Source organism: Chiloscyllium punctatum, chromosome 1 (assembly GCF_047496795.1).
Source record: "Chiloscyllium punctatum isolate Juve2018m chromosome 1, sChiPun1.3, whole genome shotgun sequence".
In the NCBI taxonomy this organism is placed as follows: Eukaryota; Metazoa; Chordata; class Chondrichthyes; order Orectolobiformes; family Hemiscylliidae; genus Chiloscyllium; species Chiloscyllium punctatum.
In genome coordinates, this window is record NC_092739.1 from 38,802,474 (window position 1) to 38,825,161 (window position 22,688).

Consider the following 22,688-nt stretch of genomic DNA (forward strand, 5'->3'; position numbering starts at 1 on the left):
TTAAAAAGCTGCCAAAATTTTCTGATAATTTCAAACTGGCTTTAAAAATGCTTATTTTATTAAAACAAACTCTTGAAAAAGGCTAAAAAGCTTTCTTTAAGACTACCTTCAAAAAAAATAGTACATGAACAAAATATTTCTCATTCCAAATTCTGAGTTTAAATTGGATGTCTTCCAAGAAAGTTTATCTATGTTTTGAGAAGAAACCAAACTATTTTTCACAACATATCCTGTCTGCAGCACTTTAAAGAAAAGACATATTTTGAACTTTTTAAATGAAGTAAGATTCAAAAGGCTTGAATTGTTCACACTTCCTGACTTTTCCCTGTCTTAGCACTCACCTCAGTTGAATGTAGGGGGTGCTTTTATTGTAACTGTCATGGGAATGGTCTGTGAATGCAATCCAATTTTCATAGGGGTTTCTTTAACCTCATCAGTGAACATTAACTCATGCAAAATTGTGATTTCTTCTCTAACTGTGTAAGAGTGTCTATTGCTCACCTTTTCTGACTCTGCCCGAGCTTTGCCCTAGTAGCATTGTATTCCAGTTTCACCTCATTGCGTTGGAATGGCGGAGAGAGCGGGGTAAATATTTTCAACATTACTCCTATACCAGCTGGAATTGCCCACTCTCTGCCAGGAATATTCAAGGCCACAAGGCCTCTACAACTGCAGATTGCTGCTTGACACTGTTTTTGTTCTTGGCAATGCTATCTATATTCCACTCCAGGGCAAGTAACTCTGTATTGAACCTTGTCAAACCTTGTGGTTAGCCTTTTGTGGAATCTGGGTGGGGTCTTGTGGAAAATGATTGTGGGGGAGTCAGCTTGTATGGATTGCTGAAGGCCTCCAATATCATCAGTATGAACTCCTAGTCTCCTGCAGCTATTATATAGCGACATCTCTCCCTGGGACACCGTGGGATCATAAAGGATTCTGATTTTTTTATCGTAAGACTTTGGGTTGTCGCTGCAGTGACATGTCAGGTTTCCCACCCCAGTTTCATGGCCTCCACTGCTACCTCTATTCTCTTTAAATGCTGTTTATTTGGGTCAGAGCCTACATGTACAGTAGGTGGAGGAGGTGGGATGCAGAACTTGTTCACTTAAGTCACACCTGATCACATTTTCCTTGGCACTCAAGGGCATAGTGATTCGGCCTATTGCAGTGGAAACAGTGAATTTGGATAATGGCAGGGCAAGTGATATCTCAACAGCTGCTATTTCCTAAACTCATGCAAAGGATATTACAGCCTGTCCTCCAGCTGTGTAAACATAATGAATCAACTCATTCCACATCACTGTTTTAATGTTGTACACACCCAATATGCTATGGACTGATAACTGAAGTTTCTTTCAGAAAGAGGCCCTTAAAACTTGGGGAACCATAGTGTTCGCCACTGTCTGAGTCCTCTCCCTCTTCTGACCATATCTTTCTGTAGCAACCAAGAAACATCTCTGCAAATCTACAGGGACTTCCAGTGGTTGACTGTCCGATTCAAACTAATACTGAATGGAAATTATTGTCTACTTCCTCTAGTGCCTTATGTCCTCCTCTAATTCCCTAAGTTGTAATATTCCAGCTGAGTTCTCTTTTTAAACCTAGAGAGCAGGCAGCTGGGAGAATCTGTTTAAAATCATTACCCTCTTATTTCAGGCGGGAGCTTCTAAACACTTCCCATTTTGGCATAGGAAGGATATCAGATGTCATTGTAATGTCCAATTCTTCCCTTAAGGTCCTTACCTCAGCTGGTGACAAGGGTCAAGGTGTGTTTGTGAACTCTCCTTTGACGACAGTAAGGGATCCCTCCTTATCTGGGCAAAAGTGAGGACTGCAGATGCTGGAAATTAGAATCTAGGGTGTGGTGCTGGAAAAGACCAGCAGATCAGGCAGCATCCGAGGAGCAGGAGAATTGACGTTTCAGGCAAAAGTCCTTAATCAGGAAGAGCTTCCTGAAGCCCTTCCTGATGAAGGGCTTTTGCCGAAATGTCAATTCTCCTGCTCCTCGGATGCTGCCTGATCTGCTGGTCTTTTCCAGCACCACACTCTAGATTCTAATTTCCAGCATCTGCAGTCCTCACTTTTGCTTAGACATTTCGGCAAAAGCCCTTCATCAGGAAGGGCTTCAGGAAGCTCTTCCTAATTAAGGACTTTTGCCTGAAACGTCAATTCTCCTGCTGCTCAGATGCTGCCTGACCTGCTGTGCTTTTCTAGCACCACACTCTCAATCCCTCCTCATCTACCTCTTGCCCAGATTTCACCTTGACTCTTGTGACTACACTCAGTCACTCACTCACTCTTGCTGTACAAGAGAGGCAGAGCAGAAGAGTGCTGGTTGTCCAAGCTTCTTTCAAGGTCATTCATCTTTTTCGCAGAGAAACAGCTATTTGTGCAGTCATTTGGCAAAGTGCTGTCTGGAGTTTTTAATTTTGTCAATACAAGAGAAGTGATCTGCTTCAGGGACGAATATATTTTTTGTCAAATTAATTATCTCAAGGAACTCCTTACATCCTGTATTTCGCCTTTCAATCTCTAATTCTCTGCTCGTAACTCAGCATCTTGTTTTTATATTTTCTCTATCTGTTTATTTTTGTAGCGTGCCTCATTACATGCTTCTACCTCCCTTCTTAATTCTACATACAGTTGTCACTTTCCTTTTGTAAGTTGTTCCCAAGATTCCTTATTTATTCAGTTGCAAAGCACACACGGGCCCTGTAGGCCAATTTATTCTGAACTTCTTTTAAGTTAATCTTACTTTCTAGCAAGATTCAGAAGGGTATCAAGAATAGAATAATCATTTTCTTGTATCATTCTCTGGCTGACCCAGTTTTCACAATTAAAACTTTCTTGCACCTGCTATTTAGCATACATGAAAGCCATTGGTTTATTTAAAAGTTACTGAACACACATTTAACTACAAATTAACTTTCAAGCTTATCAAACTTAAAGCCAACTAATCCATAATTTATGACAGTGACACCAATTGTTGATTTAAGGCATTTAACGATTTATAGCAATTTTCTGAGAGTTTATTGAGAAACATCAGTTTAAATGTGATAAATTAATTCATTACGCAAAGAAAGGAAATATACAGGTAAGAATGCTTTACCAATTCTGGAGACATCGGTGGAATGGAGAAATAGAGGCAGGGCATTCTCACATCCTATTGGTCTTACATCCTTTTGTGGTAGTTTCTGGTAGACTTTGGTGGTCTTGGTACTAATAGTTTTTGTTCTTCCCTTGGGAGAAATCATGGTCTGCCACCAGGCGATGGTGTGGCTTATCTCCCTGGAACTTCCTACCTGTCCCTCCCCACATGTCTTGGTTAACATAACTTATTTTGGGGACTGGTCATCAACTGCTCTTGGCCAGTGGCCATGGGATAGCTACTAATGAGTCAGATGGCTACTGTCCCATTGCCCACCTCCATTTGAAGGTTAGTTTAGCATTCTTTATAAGAACAAATGCTTCTTATTTTTGATACAATGCGTTGATTATAGTAAAAGGTGGTTTGTGATTCAAGACTTCGATGACTCCTATGACTTCTCCTCTGCTGTCATATAAAGATTTATTTACACTTGCAGTAGGCTCGTTGCCAATGCGACAGTTAGATAAGGTCTCGTGCTGTACAGAAAATATTAAATATAGAATGAAAAGTTAACAGATTTAAGGGGACCCCAATTTTCAACAAAGATGTTTATTAAATTGCCACAGTGATCAATTTGAAGGCAAATAAGTATTTTATTTATAATATCTCCATAATTGTCCACACATTGAGTAGGTGTAAACTTGGGTGAGAAAGAAAATATCCATCCTTACAAACAACAACTCAATTCTTAACTGAGGAAATGTGTGTAATTTTAAACTGTTGCTTTTAGGAAGCAATTGATGTCATCATTTCTAATTTGGATAATATCTGTTGTCTGTTTCACAAATGATTAAATAGGCATAAACAAACCAAGGGTACTGATTAAATAGCACCTTGATGTTCCTACAACCTTTTCAGAATAATATATATTTAACAACTTATTAAGACTGCCTAGTTTAATTCAACATTTTAAGCACTAAAACATTTTTTTTTCAAATTTCAGTCTATAATTTTCATCCGAGACTACAATTCTCATGGACAAGAGATTTCTGGGTATATTGATTACTCTCATAGGCTGAAGGTAGAACAGTTTGAAGGGTATTTCAGTGGAAAGAAGAAACTATTACCACGGTCAACAGATCTAAGGTACGCTTACAGATTATAATCCTGATTTGATGACACTGTTGGTGGCATTTTTAGTTTAATTTTCTGCTTATGGTCATTTATAAATTATAACGTTCCTGCATGAAATAATAATGGCCGATATCATTCCTCATCTGTAGTTTCATACAACAATTGTTTAGGTCAGTAATGCAATGGATTTCCTGAAAGTAACTTAATGATAGTAATTCAAAACCAGCCACCAGGGAACTCCCACAAAACTAATAAAATACCATGAAAAATGAAGTCTACACTTACCAACATATCACTGACTCCTGCTTAATTAATGTACCTTGCAGCAACAAATATTTCTACCACTTGAACTTTACACTATTTTCATAAAGTAGTTAATGCAGTAATCACAAAATATTTGTTGGAATGGTTCCTAAATGCTGCAAATGTGCCATGATACACCTTGAAGGAAAAACAAGATATATATACGCTAACATCTGGACCTTTCATCAAGAACTATAGCAGTAACCTGCATTAAAGAAACACCTGTAATGTAGTAAAAAGGACTCCACAGCAATGTTATTAAACAAACGTTTCACAGCAAACCACATAAGAAGATATTAAGACATGACAAAAAGGTAGGTCTTAAGGAGGAGAGAGAGAGAGCGATAAAGAGGCAGAGAGGTTTATGGGGAAATTCCAGAGCTATGAGCTTTGGCAAATGAATGTAAAGCATGTCCCTGGTTGAGTGATTAAAATTGAGAATGCTCAAGAAGCCAAAATTTAGAGCAGTGCTGAGATCTTGTAGCATTGTAGGACTAGAGTATTGTGTATAGTTTTGGTCACCCTGTTATAGGAAAGACATAGTACTACTGGAAAAATTCAAAGAGGATTTACGAGGATGTTGGCAGGACTAGTAGGCCTGAGTTATAGGGAGAGGTTGGCCAGTCTAGGACTTTATTCCTTGGAACGTAGGAGAGTGGGGGGGTGACCTTTTTGAGGTGTATAAAATCATGAGGGGCATAGTTAGGATAAATGTATATAGTCTTTTTCCCAGGGATGGGATTTGAAAACCAAAGGGCATAGATTCAAGATGAGAGGAGAAAGATTTAAGATGGACAGAGGGGCAACTTTTTTTTGCAGAGAGTGGTGCGTTTATAGAATGGGCTGCCAGAGAAAGTGGTTGAGGCAGGTACAATAACAACATTTAAAAAACATTTGGCTAAGTACATTGATGGGGAGGGCTTACAGGGATATGGACCAAATGCAGGAAATTGGAACTAGTTGAGTGGGCACCATGGCCAGCATGGGCAAGTTTGGGGCGAAGGGCCTGTTTCCATATTGTATTATTCTATGACTCCATGACTGGCGCAGGCTAAAAAGATAGAAAGGAATTAAAACATGGTCAGGTTGAAAACTAGGATGATGAGAATTTCAAAGTTACTGGGGGTAGGCTGAGAGTTAATATAGGTCAGGGAACACAGGGATGATGGTGAAAAGAGCTATGACAGTTAGGATGTGGGCAGCAGAGTTTTGAATAAGCTCAAATTTTGCAGACAATGCAGCCAAAAATCATAGAATCCCTACAGTGTAGTAACAGGCCATTTGGCCCAACAGGTCTACACCTACCCTCCGAAGAGTATCCCACCCATACTCTATTACTGTACATTTCCCCTCACTAATGCCCTAACCTACACATTCCTGAACACTATGGGAAACCTTTGCAGATATAGGTAGAATGTGCAAACTCCACACAGACAGTTGCCTGATCTTAGAACCGAACCCAGGTCCCTGGCACTGTGAGGCAGCAGTGCTAACCAGTGAACCACCGTGCTACCCTAAGAATGCCTTGTATAGTTGGAATATTCTAATCTAAAGGTGGCATAAAAATGGAAGACTTTCTTCAGGAAATTAGCTGGGAGAAAGGTGGAGATTGGAAATGTTAGAAAGGTGGTAGTAAGTGTCCATGGTGATAAAGACCATTTGGGTTTGGAAATTCAGCTCAGTGTCAAGTGGATCTCAAGGTTAAGAATGGTCTAGTTCATCCTCAGACAGTAGACAGGAAGGGGATTGGAATGAGTGAGTAGGGAACAGGGCATGTATGAGGCATTGAAGACAATGGCTTTCATTGTCTGAATATTTAATTGATGAAAGTTTCAGAGTATCAGACAAACAGCATGACAACTCAGAGATAGTGGAATGCTCAAGAAAGTGGTTTGGGAGGGAGAGGGGTGTTGTCAGCATACATGTGAAAACTGGCTGACAACAAATGATATTGTGAATACTTATTGATAAAATCGCCTTGGTAACTTCAAAGACTAGTGAATATTTACATGTGTAATATATTGCTTGAAATATTTTTAATTACTCTGATTATCTTATTTTTTGACTAGTAATGCTTTGATGCTTATTAAAAGCATATGAACACTTAGTTCATAATCATTTCACAAGTTGTGACTGAGCAGCCAGTATAATGTGCATTATATGGCAGTCAAGCTTGTCCATATCATGAATGGATTAATGCAAGAATTGCTCACCAACTAGTTCCCCATCCAACCACAGCCTTTAATCAAAACTATAATGTCAAGATTTACAAGGATATTGCCAGGGTTGGAGGATTTGAACAACAGGGAGAGGCTGAATAGACAAGGGCTGTTTTCCCTGGAGGGTTGGAGGCTGAGGGGGTGACCTCTTTGAGGTTTATAAAATCATAGACAAAGTTTTTTCCCTGGGCTGGGGGAGTCCAGAACTAGAGGACATACATGTAGGGTGAGAGGGGAAAGATATAAAAGGGATCTAAAGGACAACTTCTTCATGCAAAGGGTGGTGTGTGTATGGAATAAGCTGCTACTGGAAGTGGTGGAGGCTGGTACAATTGCAACATGTAGAAGGCACCTGGATGGGTATATGAATAGGAAGGGTTTAGAGCAGACCTGGGCATCTTACAGCCCGCGGGCAATATCTGGCCCTTTGGTCATTCCTGTCCGGCCCGCATGAGGTCAATCTTAAATTAGAACATAAATGAAAAAGTATTTACACCATGCACGCAATACAACTGTGTTGCTTTTGTTTTGAAAAGGATGCTTTTTTTTATTTACATATGGATGCACATGTGCGTTTATGTGCGTGCGTCAACAGCTAAAAGTGATGTTTGCTGGCTAGCCCTCAAAATGGCAGCTCACGCCAAGACAAGTTATGTCATATCCCACAAAATCGCCAGAAACAGTAAACTGTTTTCTGGTGGAGAGTTTATTAAGGAGTGCTTGTTGGACTCTGCAGAACTAATATGCCCGGAGAAAAAGGAGGCATTTGACAATGTGCCCCTCTCCCGACGCACTGTAACAAGAAGGATTGGGGACATTGCAAGAAGTTTGAAGCTTCAGCTGCAGTACAGAGCAGTCAACTTTGACTTTTTTCCTTGGCCTTGGATGAGAGCTGCGACATATGTGACACCACCCAGCTATGCATCTTCGTACGTGGGATAACTACGGACTTTAACATCACGGAGAAGCTGGCAGCCATGCAGTCAATGAAAGGAACAACAACTGGTAATGGTTTGTTCACAGAGGTAAATGCATGTTTGGACACGTTGGGACTAAAATGGGACAAGCTGGCGGGTGTGACAACGGATGGTTGTCCAAATCTAACAGGAAAAAATGTTGGACTCTTAAAGACAATGCAAAATAAAGTGATAGAAATTGACCCTGATCAGAAATTGGTATTTTTGCATTGTATTATACATCAGGAAGTGTTGTGTAAGTCAGTGTTAAAAATTAACCATGTGGTTGATGTTGTAACTAAAATAGTTAACTTCATCAGGGCAAGAGCTTTGAATCACAGGCAGTTTGTTGCACTTTTGGAGGAAAATGAGACTGAGCATCGTGAATTAGGCTACCACACAGCTTTCAGGTGGCTCAGCCTGGGCAAAATGCTGAAAAGTGTATGGGACCTGAGAGAAGAGATTCAAGATTTCTGTGTGAAGAAAGGGAATGGCATTCCACAGCTTTCAGATGCAGACTGGATTGCAGACCTTGGTTTTGCTGATGATGTGACTGCACTAATGAATGAACTAAATGTGAAACTGCAGTGCAAGGGGCTTTTTGTGCATGAAATGGACAACTTCGTGAAGGCTTTTATGAGAAAGTTGCAGCTTCTCTCAAGCCAAATGGAGGACAACATTCTCACCCACTTACCAACACTGAAGGAAGCCGCACCTTCAGCTGATCACCTCCACAGATACTCATCGATGTTAGAAGCACTGCATGGTGAATTTTCAAGGCAATTTCAAGACTTTAAAACAGTTGAGAATGAAATGCACATAATGTTTTCCCCATTTACATGCAATGTGGAGAGTGCACCTAGTAATGTTCAGCTTGAACTCATTGACCTGCAGTCTGACACACTTTTGGCAGAGTACTTTAGGTCAGTCTCACTGCTTGATTTTTACTCTTCCCTCAAAGAGGAGAACTTTCCCCACATGAGGAGGCATGCTCAGAAGATCCTAGTCCCCTTTGGATCTGCCTATATATACGAACAGACATTCTCAGTGATGAAGTTTAACAAATCCAAATACAGATCCTCTATCACTGATGATCACCTCTCAGCTGTCCTTCACATATCCATCTCAGACATTCAACCAGATTTCGGTGCGCTTGTTCAAGCCCAAAACAGAATGGATTTTTTCTCACTAAACAAGTAAAATGAACTGAAAAGCATCAAAAGCACTTATTGCTTTTTGTATAGAGTTGTTTATAATACTGAACAATAATGAAACAACTTTTCATTATTGGTTTGTGAGATTAACATGTTAAAAATAAAATGAAATACTGAAATTATTGTTTTTACTGTTTATTTCTTCTATACTTGACCTACTCCACAATTTCATTTCTTTATTGTAACAGAATATCCTTATTCTTTTGATTATAAGTTTCAGTGCAAAACTATATAATTTAGTACTTTTTACAATGGGAGAAAATTAATACTGAGCGGAATTATGTTCAACTTATTGTTGGTTCGGCCCTCCGACACAACTCAGGTTTCTCATGTGGCCCTTTGAAAGAATTAATTGCCCACCTCTGGTTTAGAGGGATATGGGCCAAGTGCTGGCAAATGGGACTAGATTAGGTTGGCATGTCTGGTTGGCATGGATGAGTTGGACCGAAGGGTCTGACTCCATGCAGTACATCTCTATGACTCTATGATTCTAAAGAAATAAGCATATTCTATGAACAGTCTTTTCCAATTTGTTCAGTATTCATGGCATTAGTTAAAATTATTACGATCAGCAACCTTTCTTGTAATGGTGCTCTTTAACAAATGAAAAGTAACCTTTCATTATGGTTTCACTATAGCTTGTTGATGGTAGAGTTAAAAAAACTTTCAAGAACATACCTACGTTTCAGCAACATGTTCGTCATTTTCTTGAGACACATTTGAAAAAGGCAGCAACCTTACTTCATTTTATATTGTATGCTACATTGTAAATTTGGGTCCATATTCATGGATGCAGCACAGTAGCTCAGTAGTTAACACTGTTGCCTCAAAATGGCAGGGACCCAGGTTTGATTCCAGCCTTAGGCGACTGTCTGCGTGGAGTTTGCAAATTCTCCCCGTGTCTGCTTGGGTTTCTTCCGGGTGCTCTGGTTTCCTCCCACAATCTGAAGATGTGCAGGTTAGGTGAATTGGCCATGCTAAATTGCCCATAGTATTCAGGGGTGTGTAGGGTAGGTGCATTATTGGGGTAAATATCGGGATAGTGGGGTGGGGGAGCGAGTCTAGGTGGGTCACTGTACGGAGGTTCAATGTGGACTTGTTCAGCTGAAGGGCCTGTTTCCACAGGGTAGGGATTCTAATCTGAATTTTCTTTTCACCTTGCAATCTGGAATTATTGAATGGCAGGAGTAGGCTTACACTTGAGACAGATGCATACTTAGATGTTATGACATAAATACAGACCATTTAGTCCAGTCAGTCTACATTGTTCATGTGAAGGATAAATATCAATGTTCTTAATCCCATGAACCCACTCCTGTTCTCAATGCCTTTATGCAATTTTTGTTTATTGTGATAATTTTCTTACCTCCCATCCTGAAATAATTGGGTCTCTGAAATATTCTGAGGTTGCACTGCCATTGTGTTTTTTGGGGTGAATGTCACTAGCTTAACTGAACAAACACCCATGACTGAAGAAACAAAGATTACAGCTTACAGAGTTGATACTATATGGTCCAAGTGACATACCTGTTAAGATTATTGATGAGGATTATCAACACTATAAGTCACCCTTCAACAAAACGAGTGTGCGAGTTGAGAATATATATACGTCATAGAGTCATCGAGGTCGACAGCATGGAAACAGGCCCTGTCCATATCGCCCAGTTTTGACAATTAAACTAGTCACATTTGCCTGCATTTGGTCCATATCCCTCCACACCTATCCCATCCATGTATCTATCTAAATATTTCTTAAATGATGAAATTGTACCTGATTTCACCACTACCTCTGGCAGCTCATTCCAGATGCTCACCATCTTCTATGTGAAGAAATTTCCCCTTTGGAACCTTTTGTATCTCTCCCCTCTCACCTTGAACCTATGCCCTCTAGTTTTAGACTCCCCTATCATGGGTAAAGGCTGTTGGCTATCTACCTTACCATGTTTTTAATCGAGCTGTGTAAGGTCACCCCTCAGTTTCCTAGGCTCCAGGGAAAATAGTCCCAGTCTACCCAACTTCTCCTTATAACTCAAACCTTCCAGTCCAAGTAGCATCCTAGTAAATCTTTTCTGCACTCATGTACAATTAACTGTTCTCACTTTTGTGTATGCAAGCAAGTCTTGAATTCAACATCCATAGAGCAAATGAAGGTCTTCAACTAATTTCAAGAAAGTAAACATATCAAGAGAAAACACATTATGCCATGTCCATTCAAAGAGAAGCCAGTCAGAAATCAACTGGTCTATTAAAAAATGGCTGTCATCCAATTGGTCAAGGGGAAACTGGTAGAAGATTTCATTTGGCTTTCTGGACTTACTGTAGAATCCAAAATCTCAACTTCGACATAAGAGAATTGCTTTATACAGTCAACAAAAAAAGGAAATCTGCGACTATACAGAAGTGCTGAAAATATTTTCCATCAACACCAAAGAACTTTTAAATGGCAGAAATGAGTGTGACAAAGGGATGCACCAGTAATCAAGCTTGACTTCTGCATGAGTTAGACCATTAATATAAATGTTTGATTGAATCATCAAAATGGCAATTTGTTTCCCTTTTGGGTACTGCTATCAGAACAAAAGAGACTTTGACCAGGTTCTATTCATAAACACAAACATAAATAAAACTCATTTCCAGAAACGATTGGCAAAACCGGTTAACATGTATGCTGTGATCCAGAGTTAGAAGTATATCAACTTTTAATCCAAATGCAAAAATATTTAGACAACTTAAAAGGCAACAGAAATTGCTACAATGATGATACTTTAAAAAGGGCAAAAGCAAAACACCCTTATTGACCAATTGTCTGAAAAACAAAAGGCAGAGTTTGATAAATTCTCCTAATCCACCGGGGTTTTTTTTTGTTATTATTCATTCATGGATTTAGGCTTCCCTGGACAGGCAACATTTATTATCCATCTCTAATTGCCAGTTGGACAGCTAAGAGTCAATTACGTTGCTGTGGGTTTGGAATCACATGTAGGTGAGACCAGGTAAGAATGGCAGTCCCCTTCCTTAAAGGACATTAATGAACCAGATAGGGTTTTCTGACAATCAGCAACATTTTCATGGTCATCATGATGAAACTGAGTTATTGAAAGCCACAGACTGATGAAAGGCCTGTCAAGCAACATCCCAGGTTCGATTCCAGCCTCGGCCAACTGTGTGGAGTTTGCACATTTTCCCAGTGTCTGCGTGGGTTTCCTCCGGGTGCTCTGGTTTCCTCCCACAATCCAAAGACATACAGGTCAGGTGAATTGGCCATGCTAAATTGCCCATAGGTTGGTGCGTTAGTCAGAGAGAAATGTGTCTGGGTGGGTTACTCTTCGGAGGACTTGTTGGGCCGAAGGGCATGTTTCCACACTGTAGGGAATCTAATCTAAACTTTGGTTTCTGATTGAAATCGAGCCAATTCAAAGTCTTTTGAAAGCAGTCTTAGTTTGACTTATCAGGGTTTACAAGGTAGTCAAAATGAGATATCTTAGCTTTGTCAGCTTCTCAATTACTGAAAACAAGAGAGGGAGCAAGGGGCCGAGAGAGTGTTGTAGCTTTTGTGAAAGATTTAGACGTTTTCTTCCTTCTGGCTCCCTAGATTTTTAAAACAGAAATGAAGACCAGAAAGGGTTGATAGACAATTGTCAGCACTGTGGCCCCATAGTATCATGCAAAGCTGAGTTTTACAGCAATTAAGGGCAATAAACCCAGTCTCTTGTCTCCTGAAAACCTTTGTTTGGTTGCTTTTCCAAAGTAACTTGATTTTCTGCAATCAGTGGGTAAATTGCAGTGAACATTAAACTGTTGACCTCATTCCTTAAAAGAAAGTGGCTCTCTTCTTCCTTGTTTAAGAACTCTGTTTAATCTGGAAAGTGTCCAAACAGTTCAGTAGACTGAATTTTATGCTGATTTTGGATAAGTCTAAGTTGCGCAAGTTTTTTGGAGAGCTATTCACCATGAGATCTCGAGTATTTTCTTGCCACATTTGACCAAACTCAGCACATTATCTACCATGCCCCTATGGGGTTCTTTGTGTCCAGTTTCCATTCCATTTACCACATTCCCATAGCATCATGCTATTTAGCAGATATACACCCAAAGATCAGCACCTCTTGCATCCACACCAACTTTAAAAAACTGTTATATGCACACTTGTGTACTCTGAAAAGTCATTTTGAAACTGTCCTTCCTAATCAATGATAGAGTCAGTACTTGGTGGAGAAAGAGAATTGATACCTTGATTCTCTGACAAGGGTCCTGATGGACAGGGTGGTGTAAAGGAGAAGAGTCCTCTTCCTAGAAGACTAGCAAAAGAGGCTGTGCCACCAGACCCTGCCAGCATGATCTGATGTCACCATCCAGATCAGTATCATCTCCAGGGTGTGGAGGGGCAGCCAGCAGTCCCCAATGACCACCTCTGATCTGCCACAATAAGTGCCACACTCTGCTCTCTGCTACCTCACACTCACTCTAACTCTGCCAATGTGCTCACCTAGGCTCATGCTCCACCATCTCACTGTTGCCTTCAATATCTTTTCTCACTCACTGTTGTTCCTCTCAACCTTCCATGGCAGCTGCCATGGAGACACATGTCCAACATCCATAGTAGTTTTCCCTCAAGACACTGCAGACCGTGTCCTTGACCTCCACTCCTGTCCTCCTCCAACATTTGGAAGTTCTAGCCAAGGAGGATCAACTTGTCTCTGGGAAGAACACCCTTGGCATGTCTTACCTGTCCAATCACAAGTGTCCATGGCGTCACCTTACCAAATGTCTAGGGCCAATGTGCTCCCCTGTTGAGCAGGCTCCCTCCATCTCAGATATAGAACAAAAGACTACATTAAGACACAGTGAGAGAGGAAGAAGAATACTTATTGAGGCCACTTTAGCAACACAGGTGCCAATGGTTTGTACAAGATTCTCAGCTTATGTATAAATTTTATGCTTCAATCATACATGTACCTATTAGTCCCATGATGTAAGCACAAAACGCATTATTACACCATCCAGCACCATTTCATGGCCACAGATGAGGCTACGTGTTTGGAGATCTGAGGCTGAGAGCCTACTGCATCATCTAGAAGCAGGGGAACAATGTGTATACATGGCATTGAGTCATACAAACATTTTTGCCCCTCTTCATCCAATATCCCTACTGTTCAACTAAAGGTCGAGCAGTGACTATGCCAGCGAGGAGCAACACACAAAGGGTCAGAGCTTTAGGATGGCCAGGAATTAGGCAGCCTATATCTTGAAAGGGTTAATAAGGAAACATAGAAACTTGGACAGGAGAAAGTGAGGACTGCAGATGCTGGAGACCAGAGTTGAAAAATGTGGTGCTGGAAAAACACAGCAGGACAGGCAGCATCCGAGGAGCAGGAGAGTCGACGTTTCAGGCATAAGCCCTCCTTGGATGCTGCCTGCCTTGCTGTGTTTTTCCAGCACCACAGGAATAGGACATCCAGCCCTTGCACCTGCTCCACCATTCAGTATGCTTATGGATGATCCATTCTCAACACTCACTGTATCTCTTGTTGCCGTTATAATTTTTAAACTTTGTTAATCTTTTTCTCGAATGTATATTGGTTAATATTAGTGGCTGTATTAAGCCACACCCAAACTGATGATTTTGTACAGGCTTGGGGGGAGTTAAGGTAGAATAATGTAATACCTTGTGGAATGAAGACCAATATCCACAATTAAAGCAATTGTCCCTAATTGCTTTAATAGAATAAACTATATTTTGTTTAAGACTAGAGTTCCTTCTCACTAATGGTTGGTCTTCTACCACAGTAAGCCATAAGACTCAGTTGAGGAAAGAAGATGGTAGCAGCATACTACAGTATTTTCCTTCAAATCCATTGAAACAGTTTAACTGCAATACATTGTCAATTCTGAAACGTTACAACAACATTGTAGAGGAATAATAATTGAAAATAAATCAGTTTCCAGTCAACAGGAAATGGGATCAGAATCATGTATGCAGAAGCTAGAAGAGATAAACACTTTGGTATGTAAACAAACAGGAAGTAGTTTTGGAATTTGAGATGTTGCAATACATGGCAGAAGCGAAATTTTGTCCTACTTTTTTAAATGTAAATGTTGACACATTAGCAGTTTTTATTAAGTAGGGCTGGTGCCTGCACATATGGAAACAGACTCATATTTTAATTCACGTTGTGCATGTTTTGTTTTCAAGATAATATTAATGCCAATGTGAACCTAAAGAAAACGCCATGGTAGCTCAATGGTTAGCACTGCTGCCTCATAGCGCCAGTGACCCAGATTTGATTCCAACCTCGGGCAACTGTCAGTGTGGAGTTTGCACATTCTCCCTGTGTCTGCGTGGGCTTCCTCCCACAATCCAAAGATGTGCAGTATAGGTGAATTGTCCATGCTAAATTGCCCATAGTATTCAGGGATGTGTAGGTTAGATACATTAGTCAGGTGTAAATATAAGATAATAGGGTACGCAACTGGGTCTGGGTGGGTTACTCTTTGGAGGGTTGGTGGGACCTGTAGGGCCTGTTCCAACAGTGTAGGGATTCTATGGTCTAAAATATTGGTGATTGTCAGTAGCTTCTGCATTCTAATATTAAAACCACTCATCAGACTGATATTTTGTGAATAGATAGATCATAGCAAAGATTGAGCCACACAAGTTAATTTGTTTTAAATTAGCGTTTAAAATTTGATTTCAAATGTCCTGAAATTCATGAAGGAAGGAGTTTTATTCTATAAATGCTACCAGCAGGCTCCCTTGACAGTCAAGTAATTAAAATGTATCTTTCTTTTGTGACAATATATAAAGGTAAAGAACATTTTATACAACAAGGTGTCAGTTACAGACCCCTTCTCTCAAAGGTGCCTGAGTTGCCAACATTATCAAGAGAGACACTTACTTCATATATTACTAAAAATATTGTATATCAGATTGAAAGCAGTTCTTTTCCCTCTCCTCTGTCCCTCAACTTATCTGTAAGGAGAACTTGATGCATGATTGGCTTGGTCAGTTGATGTACATTTCCACACGGGAAAAGATAGGAAAGTTAACTCCAGAGCTCTGTGCAAGTCAAATTTAGGTAGTTGAAACAGGAAAAGGTCGCACATGGCAGACATCACATTAATAAGAACAGATACAAAAATTGATGAAGAAACTCAGCAGGTCTGGCAGCAACAGTAGAGAGAAAGTAGAGTTAACATTTTGGGTCCAAATGACTCTGCTTCAGAACCATGGGTAAACTCTGTTTTCTCTCCAAAGATGCTGCCAGACTTGCAGAGTTTCTCTGACAATTTCTGTTTTTATTTCAGATCTCCAGCATACACGTTTTTTTTGTTTTACATCAGCTTAATAATACAAGTGAGGGTAGGTGAATTAACCATCCTAAATTGTCCTGTTCGGGGATATGTAGGCAAGGTGGATTAGCCAAGATAAATGTGGGGCTATGGGGATAGGGTAGGGAGCTGTGTCTGAGTGAGATACTCTTCTGAGGGTCGGTGCAGATGTAATGGGCCGATTGACCTCTTTCCACACTGTAGAGAATTCTTTGATTCTAACAAGGCTGAATATAGAATATCTTTGGGAAAGGTGAATAGGAAAATAAGAGAGGCACAGAGAGAGTCTGAAAGGAGATTGACATCAACACAAAATTGAATCCAAAAGTCTTCTCAAGATATAGAAATATCAGAAATGTCTGAGGACGGATAAAGCCTATTAGGAACTAAAAAGACAGGCCTCGAAAAGTGGAGGCTGAGGACATGGCTAAGTTACTGATTTTGGACTTTGCATACCAAGGAAGAAGATGCTGCATGCTGAAGTTAAAATGAAAGATGAAGTTTTGGGGGGCGCTAGAAGGACTGAAAATTGATCAAGGAAGCTGCTATAAAAGCTAACGATACATAAAAATGGATAAGACACTGGAAGTGGATTGGATGCATCTGTCACTCTGAAGGAAGTACGGTGAAAATTACAAAGGAACTTGCCATAGTCTTCCATTCCTCCACAGATACAGGAGCGATTTGCCAGAGTACTGAAGATTTGAATTGGTACACCTTCTTTGAAAACGTATGGAGGTTAATCAGTAACTACACACCAGTCACTTTCAGCTCAGTGATGGGAAAGCTTTTAAAAATGTTACTCAGGATTAATTAAAGAATTAAACTAGCATATATTTGTTAAAGATGATCATATTTAAGTAAATTGATTGTATTTTGATATAATAGGGAAGGTTGCTATGCTGAACATGGAATTCCAAAAGATATTTGACAAAGTGCCACATAACAAGCTTGCTGGCAAACTTGAAATCTGTATAATAAAATTGAGAGTGCCGACATAGATACAAATTTGGCAGGAAATAGAATAGTGATGAAAAGTTGTTCTTTTGGACTGGAGGAGGGTTGCAGTATTAATCCCTGGAGTTTGGTACCAGGAACATTACTTTCTCTGATGTATATTGAGTGTGTGCTCAAAGCACAATTTCAAAATTTTTACATAACACAAAATTTAGAAATATTGTCAACTGGGAGGTTGATAGTGATGGACATCAGGAGGTCATAGGCTGTTGAAATTCACACACATTTCACAGAGTTGTACTTTAAACAAATGAACATGCACTCTGTTGTGATTAAAAGGGAGGCACAACACAAAATGAAGTATACAATTCTACAGAGGCAGAGGAACAAAACATTCTATGGTATATGTACACAAACCATACAAATAGAGACAGGCAATACATGTTGGCCCAGCCAGCAATTCTCAAGTCCCATGAAGGAATTTTAAAAATATTTTATTAAATAGTTCAGCAACTTATATGGAATGCACAAATACCTGCCTGAATTATATCTTAAATGCTACCACTAGTCAAGTTATTGGAAGTAAAAAAACATAATGTTGTAATAAAAAGAAATATATCTTCAAATATTGAAAATCTTTTTTTAAAAGAAGTGGATGATACCTTGAGAGGCTAAGAAGTGTTGGAAGAAATTAAATCTGTTTAAATATTGTAAATCTCTGGGCAATCCTCCTTTACATAATTAATTGCTATTAAAATTATTTTCACTGAAAAATAGTGTTAACCTCGTTAATTTTAACTATAACATTTAATTATATCCCATAAATTTCAGCCTCAATTTAATTCTAATTCCTAGTTCAGTGCACCATAAATATTGTCTTAGCCTTGCTTTTACGCAGAACTGAAGATGAATACTTTACCAAATATTGTATTGCATAAATTGAAAAGATATTCTACTGAATCCAATCATGCAGTATTTACAGTTTTTCGAAACAGGACACTTAGAGTTAACATCATACGGCACATACTTGTGATTAAGATGCATGTGATACATAGCTTGATGGGTTTTTCTTTTGTTATAGTTATATTGCTAATATTCTTTCCACACATTAACATTTTGAGATGAAAGCAGTTTACCGAGTGATTAAGGGTCATCTTCTGAAATGATATGCTCAGCCTTCCAAAAATAACTCCCATAAACTTCAGTGGAAATAGGCAAGTCTGAGGCCAACTATTTTTCACATTGATTTTTGTGTTCATGTTATTAAAACTTATTGTCTATTTAGGTTAGAATTCCTTCCAATAACACAAGAAAATTAACACTTATTTCTCTACCTTGTTTTCTTTTTAACTCAATTTGGTCTCAGTGAAGGCTTTTTGGTTGACATTATTTTGAATCTTAGAGCTGTGGAGAAATATAGTTTATCTTTTTAATAAGAGAGGCTATTTATTTAAAAAAATTATAATATTTACTCATAAACCCTAAACGTTGCAGTCTGAAAAATACTTAGCTGACACTTAAATATTGCATGCCATTTGAGGAAATATCAGGAGTGTACATTGCAATGGCAGCAAACTGCTTCAACAAGCAAAATACAATGTAGGATTGGCAGCTCAACTAATTCAATGCCAAGTGTTTATGCTTTAGTATAAGTTAAAGTTCAATCATGAAAGATAGGCATAGCTCTAAAGTTAGCATGTGTTTTATGCAAATACTGACATGGTAACATAGATTCCCTACAGTGTAGAAGCAGGCTATTCAACCTATCCAGTCAACACCGACCCTCCAAAGAGCATCCCACCCAAACCCCTACCCTATCCCTGTAACCTTCAGTTTCCCATGGCTAATCCACCTGGACTACACATACCTGGCCCCTATGGGCAATTTAGCATGATCAATCCACCTAACCTGCACATCTTTGGACTGTGGGAGGAAACTGGAGCACCCAGTGGAAACCCACACAAACAAGGGAAAACATTCAAACTCCACAATGACAGTCACCCAAGGCTGGAGGTAGTTTCTAGGGATAGAACTGGAGATTGTTTCTAAAAAGGAATTGCTTTTCTCACTTAGTCAAATATTTTTTGTTTTGGTTACAGCTAATTTCAGCTCAGACAAATCTGTACTTAACTTCTAATTTTATTATTGTGAGGTTTTTTCTCATATCTCTTACATAGTATCTGTTTCCTTATGGCACAAAAGCATTTTAGGTTAATAGCTCCGATATGAGATTGAGCACATGGTCAAATGTCATGAACATCAATGCCAAGAATTAAGCCTGAGAACCTGAATGCAGTGCCACAAATGTTTGATGATCCCAGAAGAGTGGTCAAGATCAGTGAATACATCTTCAAATGTATCTAAAGTCAACACCACAAGCCTCAGTTACTGCAACATTCCATCAGTAACCTACAAACAATCTCTACCATTCAGGACTCATACTTAATATATGTTTCATGTTACCTGACATGTGTGTCACTGTTTTAAGTGACGCATCCATATCTCACAGCTTGAATATGGCTGTTGAACCACAACTTTACCTCGCATTCTCTGATATACATCCTTTTCACTTCCAGGAGAAAGTTGTAGACAACTGACAGTCAGCAGGAACTACCCAGAGAGCGAAAGGCAAGCTTGCATTAATGATGCAGTTTGACCATTATCATTAGGGCCTTTCTGAGGCTGCGGCCAGCAGCAGGGCAGAATTTGTTGAAGATGAACAGATATGCTGTTCCTTTTTACATCTCACTCAGCCTTCATCCCACTCTCTTTTCTGATTTACAACCATACATTATATAATTCTGGATTTCCTTTTTTCCTGTCACTCCTTACTGCAACTGTACCCTTGTCCTTTTTCCCTTTCAGATGCCCTAGAAAGAATCGCCTTACCAGGCAGTCAAGGAGCAATGATGATAGTGAAAACATAGGAACATCACTAGATTTCACACCCACAAACACCATCTCAAATACTGTATTAACTTTAGAGGACTAAGTATGATTGAGATGTGCATGTGGTGAGGAATGGGCACAAGTGAGCTGCAACTGTGCAGGGGACAAGGATAGCATTAATTTCCACTCACCAGAAGTTGAAATTGCACAGGGGGACTGCTGTAGAACTTTAAGATGAGGATTTTGATAAACCAAAATACAGCAGAAGGCAGATGGTTATATACAGTGAAATATTGGGGACATTGGTAGCCGGTGATTGATATCAAGACAGGAAGAGTAGGAATCCAGCACCAACATAGGACAAAGTTATGGAAAGAGTTTGAAGTCCATAGTTTCTAGAATAGAGGTGGAGGCCAATTCGTTCACGCATCTTTGGACCCAAATCTAATGTGGCAACAAATGTCCAATGTCACAGCTTCCATTGCAACAGAAGCACTGGTTACCTACCTTTTGTATTCTGCAGTGGGGGTTCACCTACATCCTACACAAGCTCAGCTTGCTATCATACAATCTCAGACTAATGCAACCATATTTTGGATTGATAGGTCAATCTGTTTAAATGTTTGCAGTTGATTAACGTCCTTCTTAATCACTTATTCACATGAGGCTATAGATTTTCTTCAACAACAGGACATGATTTTGTTATGCAAAAGAAGAACAAAAAAGTAAACAAAGAACTGTGGGTGCTGCAAGTCTAGAAAAAAAAGGAATTGCTGCAGAAACTCTGCAGATCTGGCAGCATCTGTGGAGAGAAAGCAGGGTTAGCATTTTAAGCCCAGTGAACCTTCAGAAAACAAGAGAAAAACAAAGTTTTAGGAATATTAGAACAAAAATATCAAAAAGATGTTTTAATCTGTTTCCCAACATGATGTATTACAGAAATTTAATCACAGAGAACTCCTCTGTCAGCTTTTTCTGTATTTAATTAACTGATGCTTTCAAGATTCTTTCCCTTGTGCTGCTGAGATTACTTTCTTTACGATGTGTTTCTGAGTCTGATGGTAGGAAACTTTCACAATTCTGATGGCCTAATCTTTCTCAATTCTAAACTTGATGACTACTATACACATTCTTCCAGCTTTGAAACCCCACAGACTAGAAACTACTTCTGCTGAAGTGGTTAGCTCCCTAATCTTAACTGAAAATCATGGTTCTTCTCTGAACTGAACTCCCAGATTTTTTCCTGATCTGAGATCTTGAATCTTAAGTTCTGAAGTCAAAAATAAACTGGGTTTGCATTAATGCCTTACTTGTTCACTAAATCAGTCATAAACTCTGCAGTTTATCCAAGAACACTACAGGCATCTGCTAAGCAGTAAACTGAAGTCATATGCCTTCTTTGAAATGATGTAATTAGGCCACTGTCCAAATGACTTCCTGACCATTTAAAAAGAAACCTTCACAGGACTAGGCCTATCTGCCTATTATTTATTTCTAAATTCCAAAAATGATAATATCAGAGACCATTTTTATCAAAACTAGAATGCTAAGGCATTGTTCTGAAGAGTATAAATGGCACCATGGAGCATGAAGATATGTTATCCACTCTCAGGAAGACAACATTTGTCGTCTTACCTCTGCCATCTGCCACATCCTTGCAGTTGGTTACCTTACAGGCAGCTCAGACTTCTACCACCCTCTTTTACTAAAATAGTACACTCTGAAGCAAGCATTCTAGACCTGGAAGTTGTACTTCCAGGACATCTATAGCGTCATCAATGAAATTCTGCAACATTCCATTTGCCATGCTGTTTTCACAAGAATAGTATTGCATAGAGGCACTAGAGCAGGTAAAGGTACACAGAAAACATGCACTAAGTTAATACACAAGGCTTATGCATTTAGTGGGTGAAAGTGAGCACTGCAGATGCTGAAGATCAGAGTCGAGAGAGTGTGGTGCTGGAAAAGCACAGCAGGTCAGGCAGCATCCGAGGAGCAGGAAAATCAACGTTTTGGGCAAAAGTCCTTCATCAGGACTGAGGCTGGGAGCCTCCGGAATGGAGAGATAAATGGGAGGGGGTTGGGGCTGGGGCTGGGGCTAGGGCTGGGGAGAAGGTAGCTAAGAGTGCAGTAGGTGGATGGAGATGGGGATGAAGGTGAAGGTGATAGATTGGAGAGGAGGGTCGAGCAGATATGTGGGAAGGAAGATTAGCAGGTAGGACAGGTCATGAGGAGGGAAATATATCTCTGGTGGTGGGGTCTGTTTATAAGGAAATGGCGGAGGATGATGTGATGTATGCGGAGGTTGATGGGGTGTGAGGCTGGCAGGTTGGAACTGGGGTAAGGTGCGATCTGCATGTCCTCGGCAGAGTGGGAGGGGGAGTTGAAATGTTCAGCCACGGGGCAGTGGGTTTGATTGGTGCGGGTGTCCCGGAGATGTTCTCTGAAGCGCTAGTGTGTTCAGGCTCTTTCTTTAAAGACCACAGTTTACCTTTCTATGTGGTGTGATGATGCCCTCCAGCACATTGCATCCACGTTCTGCACCCCACCCCTCCAACCGCAACAAGGATAGAACTCCCCGGTCCTCACCTTACACCCC

The 22,688-nt window shown here is 39.8% G+C and overlaps 2 protein-coding genes across 5 annotated transcripts in view; both read left to right on the forward strand.

Annotated features, from left to right (window-relative positions):
- Positions 1-22,688, forward strand: part of cfap299 (cilia and flagella associated protein 299) — a 670,526-nt gene that overhangs the window by 584,350 nt on the left and 63,488 nt on the right. For 3 of the 4 annotated variants that reach the window (XM_072593545.1, XM_072593567.1, XM_072593613.1), the window contains exon 4: positions 4,092-4,234. In XM_072593545.1, the coding sequence (XP_072449646.1) occupies positions 4,092-4,234 (143 nt within the window). Of the gene's footprint in view, positions 1-4,091; positions 4,235-11,801; positions 11,910-22,688 lie in introns of those variants that run through there. The other variant, XM_072593676.1, reaches the window with a different exon arrangement.
- LOC140482793 (general transcription factor II-I repeat domain-containing protein 2A-like) lies at positions 7,525-8,900 on the forward strand. The gene has a single exon (XM_072580421.1). It carries the CDS (start codon positions 7,722-7,724, stop codon positions 8,898-8,900), a length of 1,179 nt encoding a protein of 392 aa, XP_072436522.1. The 5' UTR covers positions 7,525-7,721.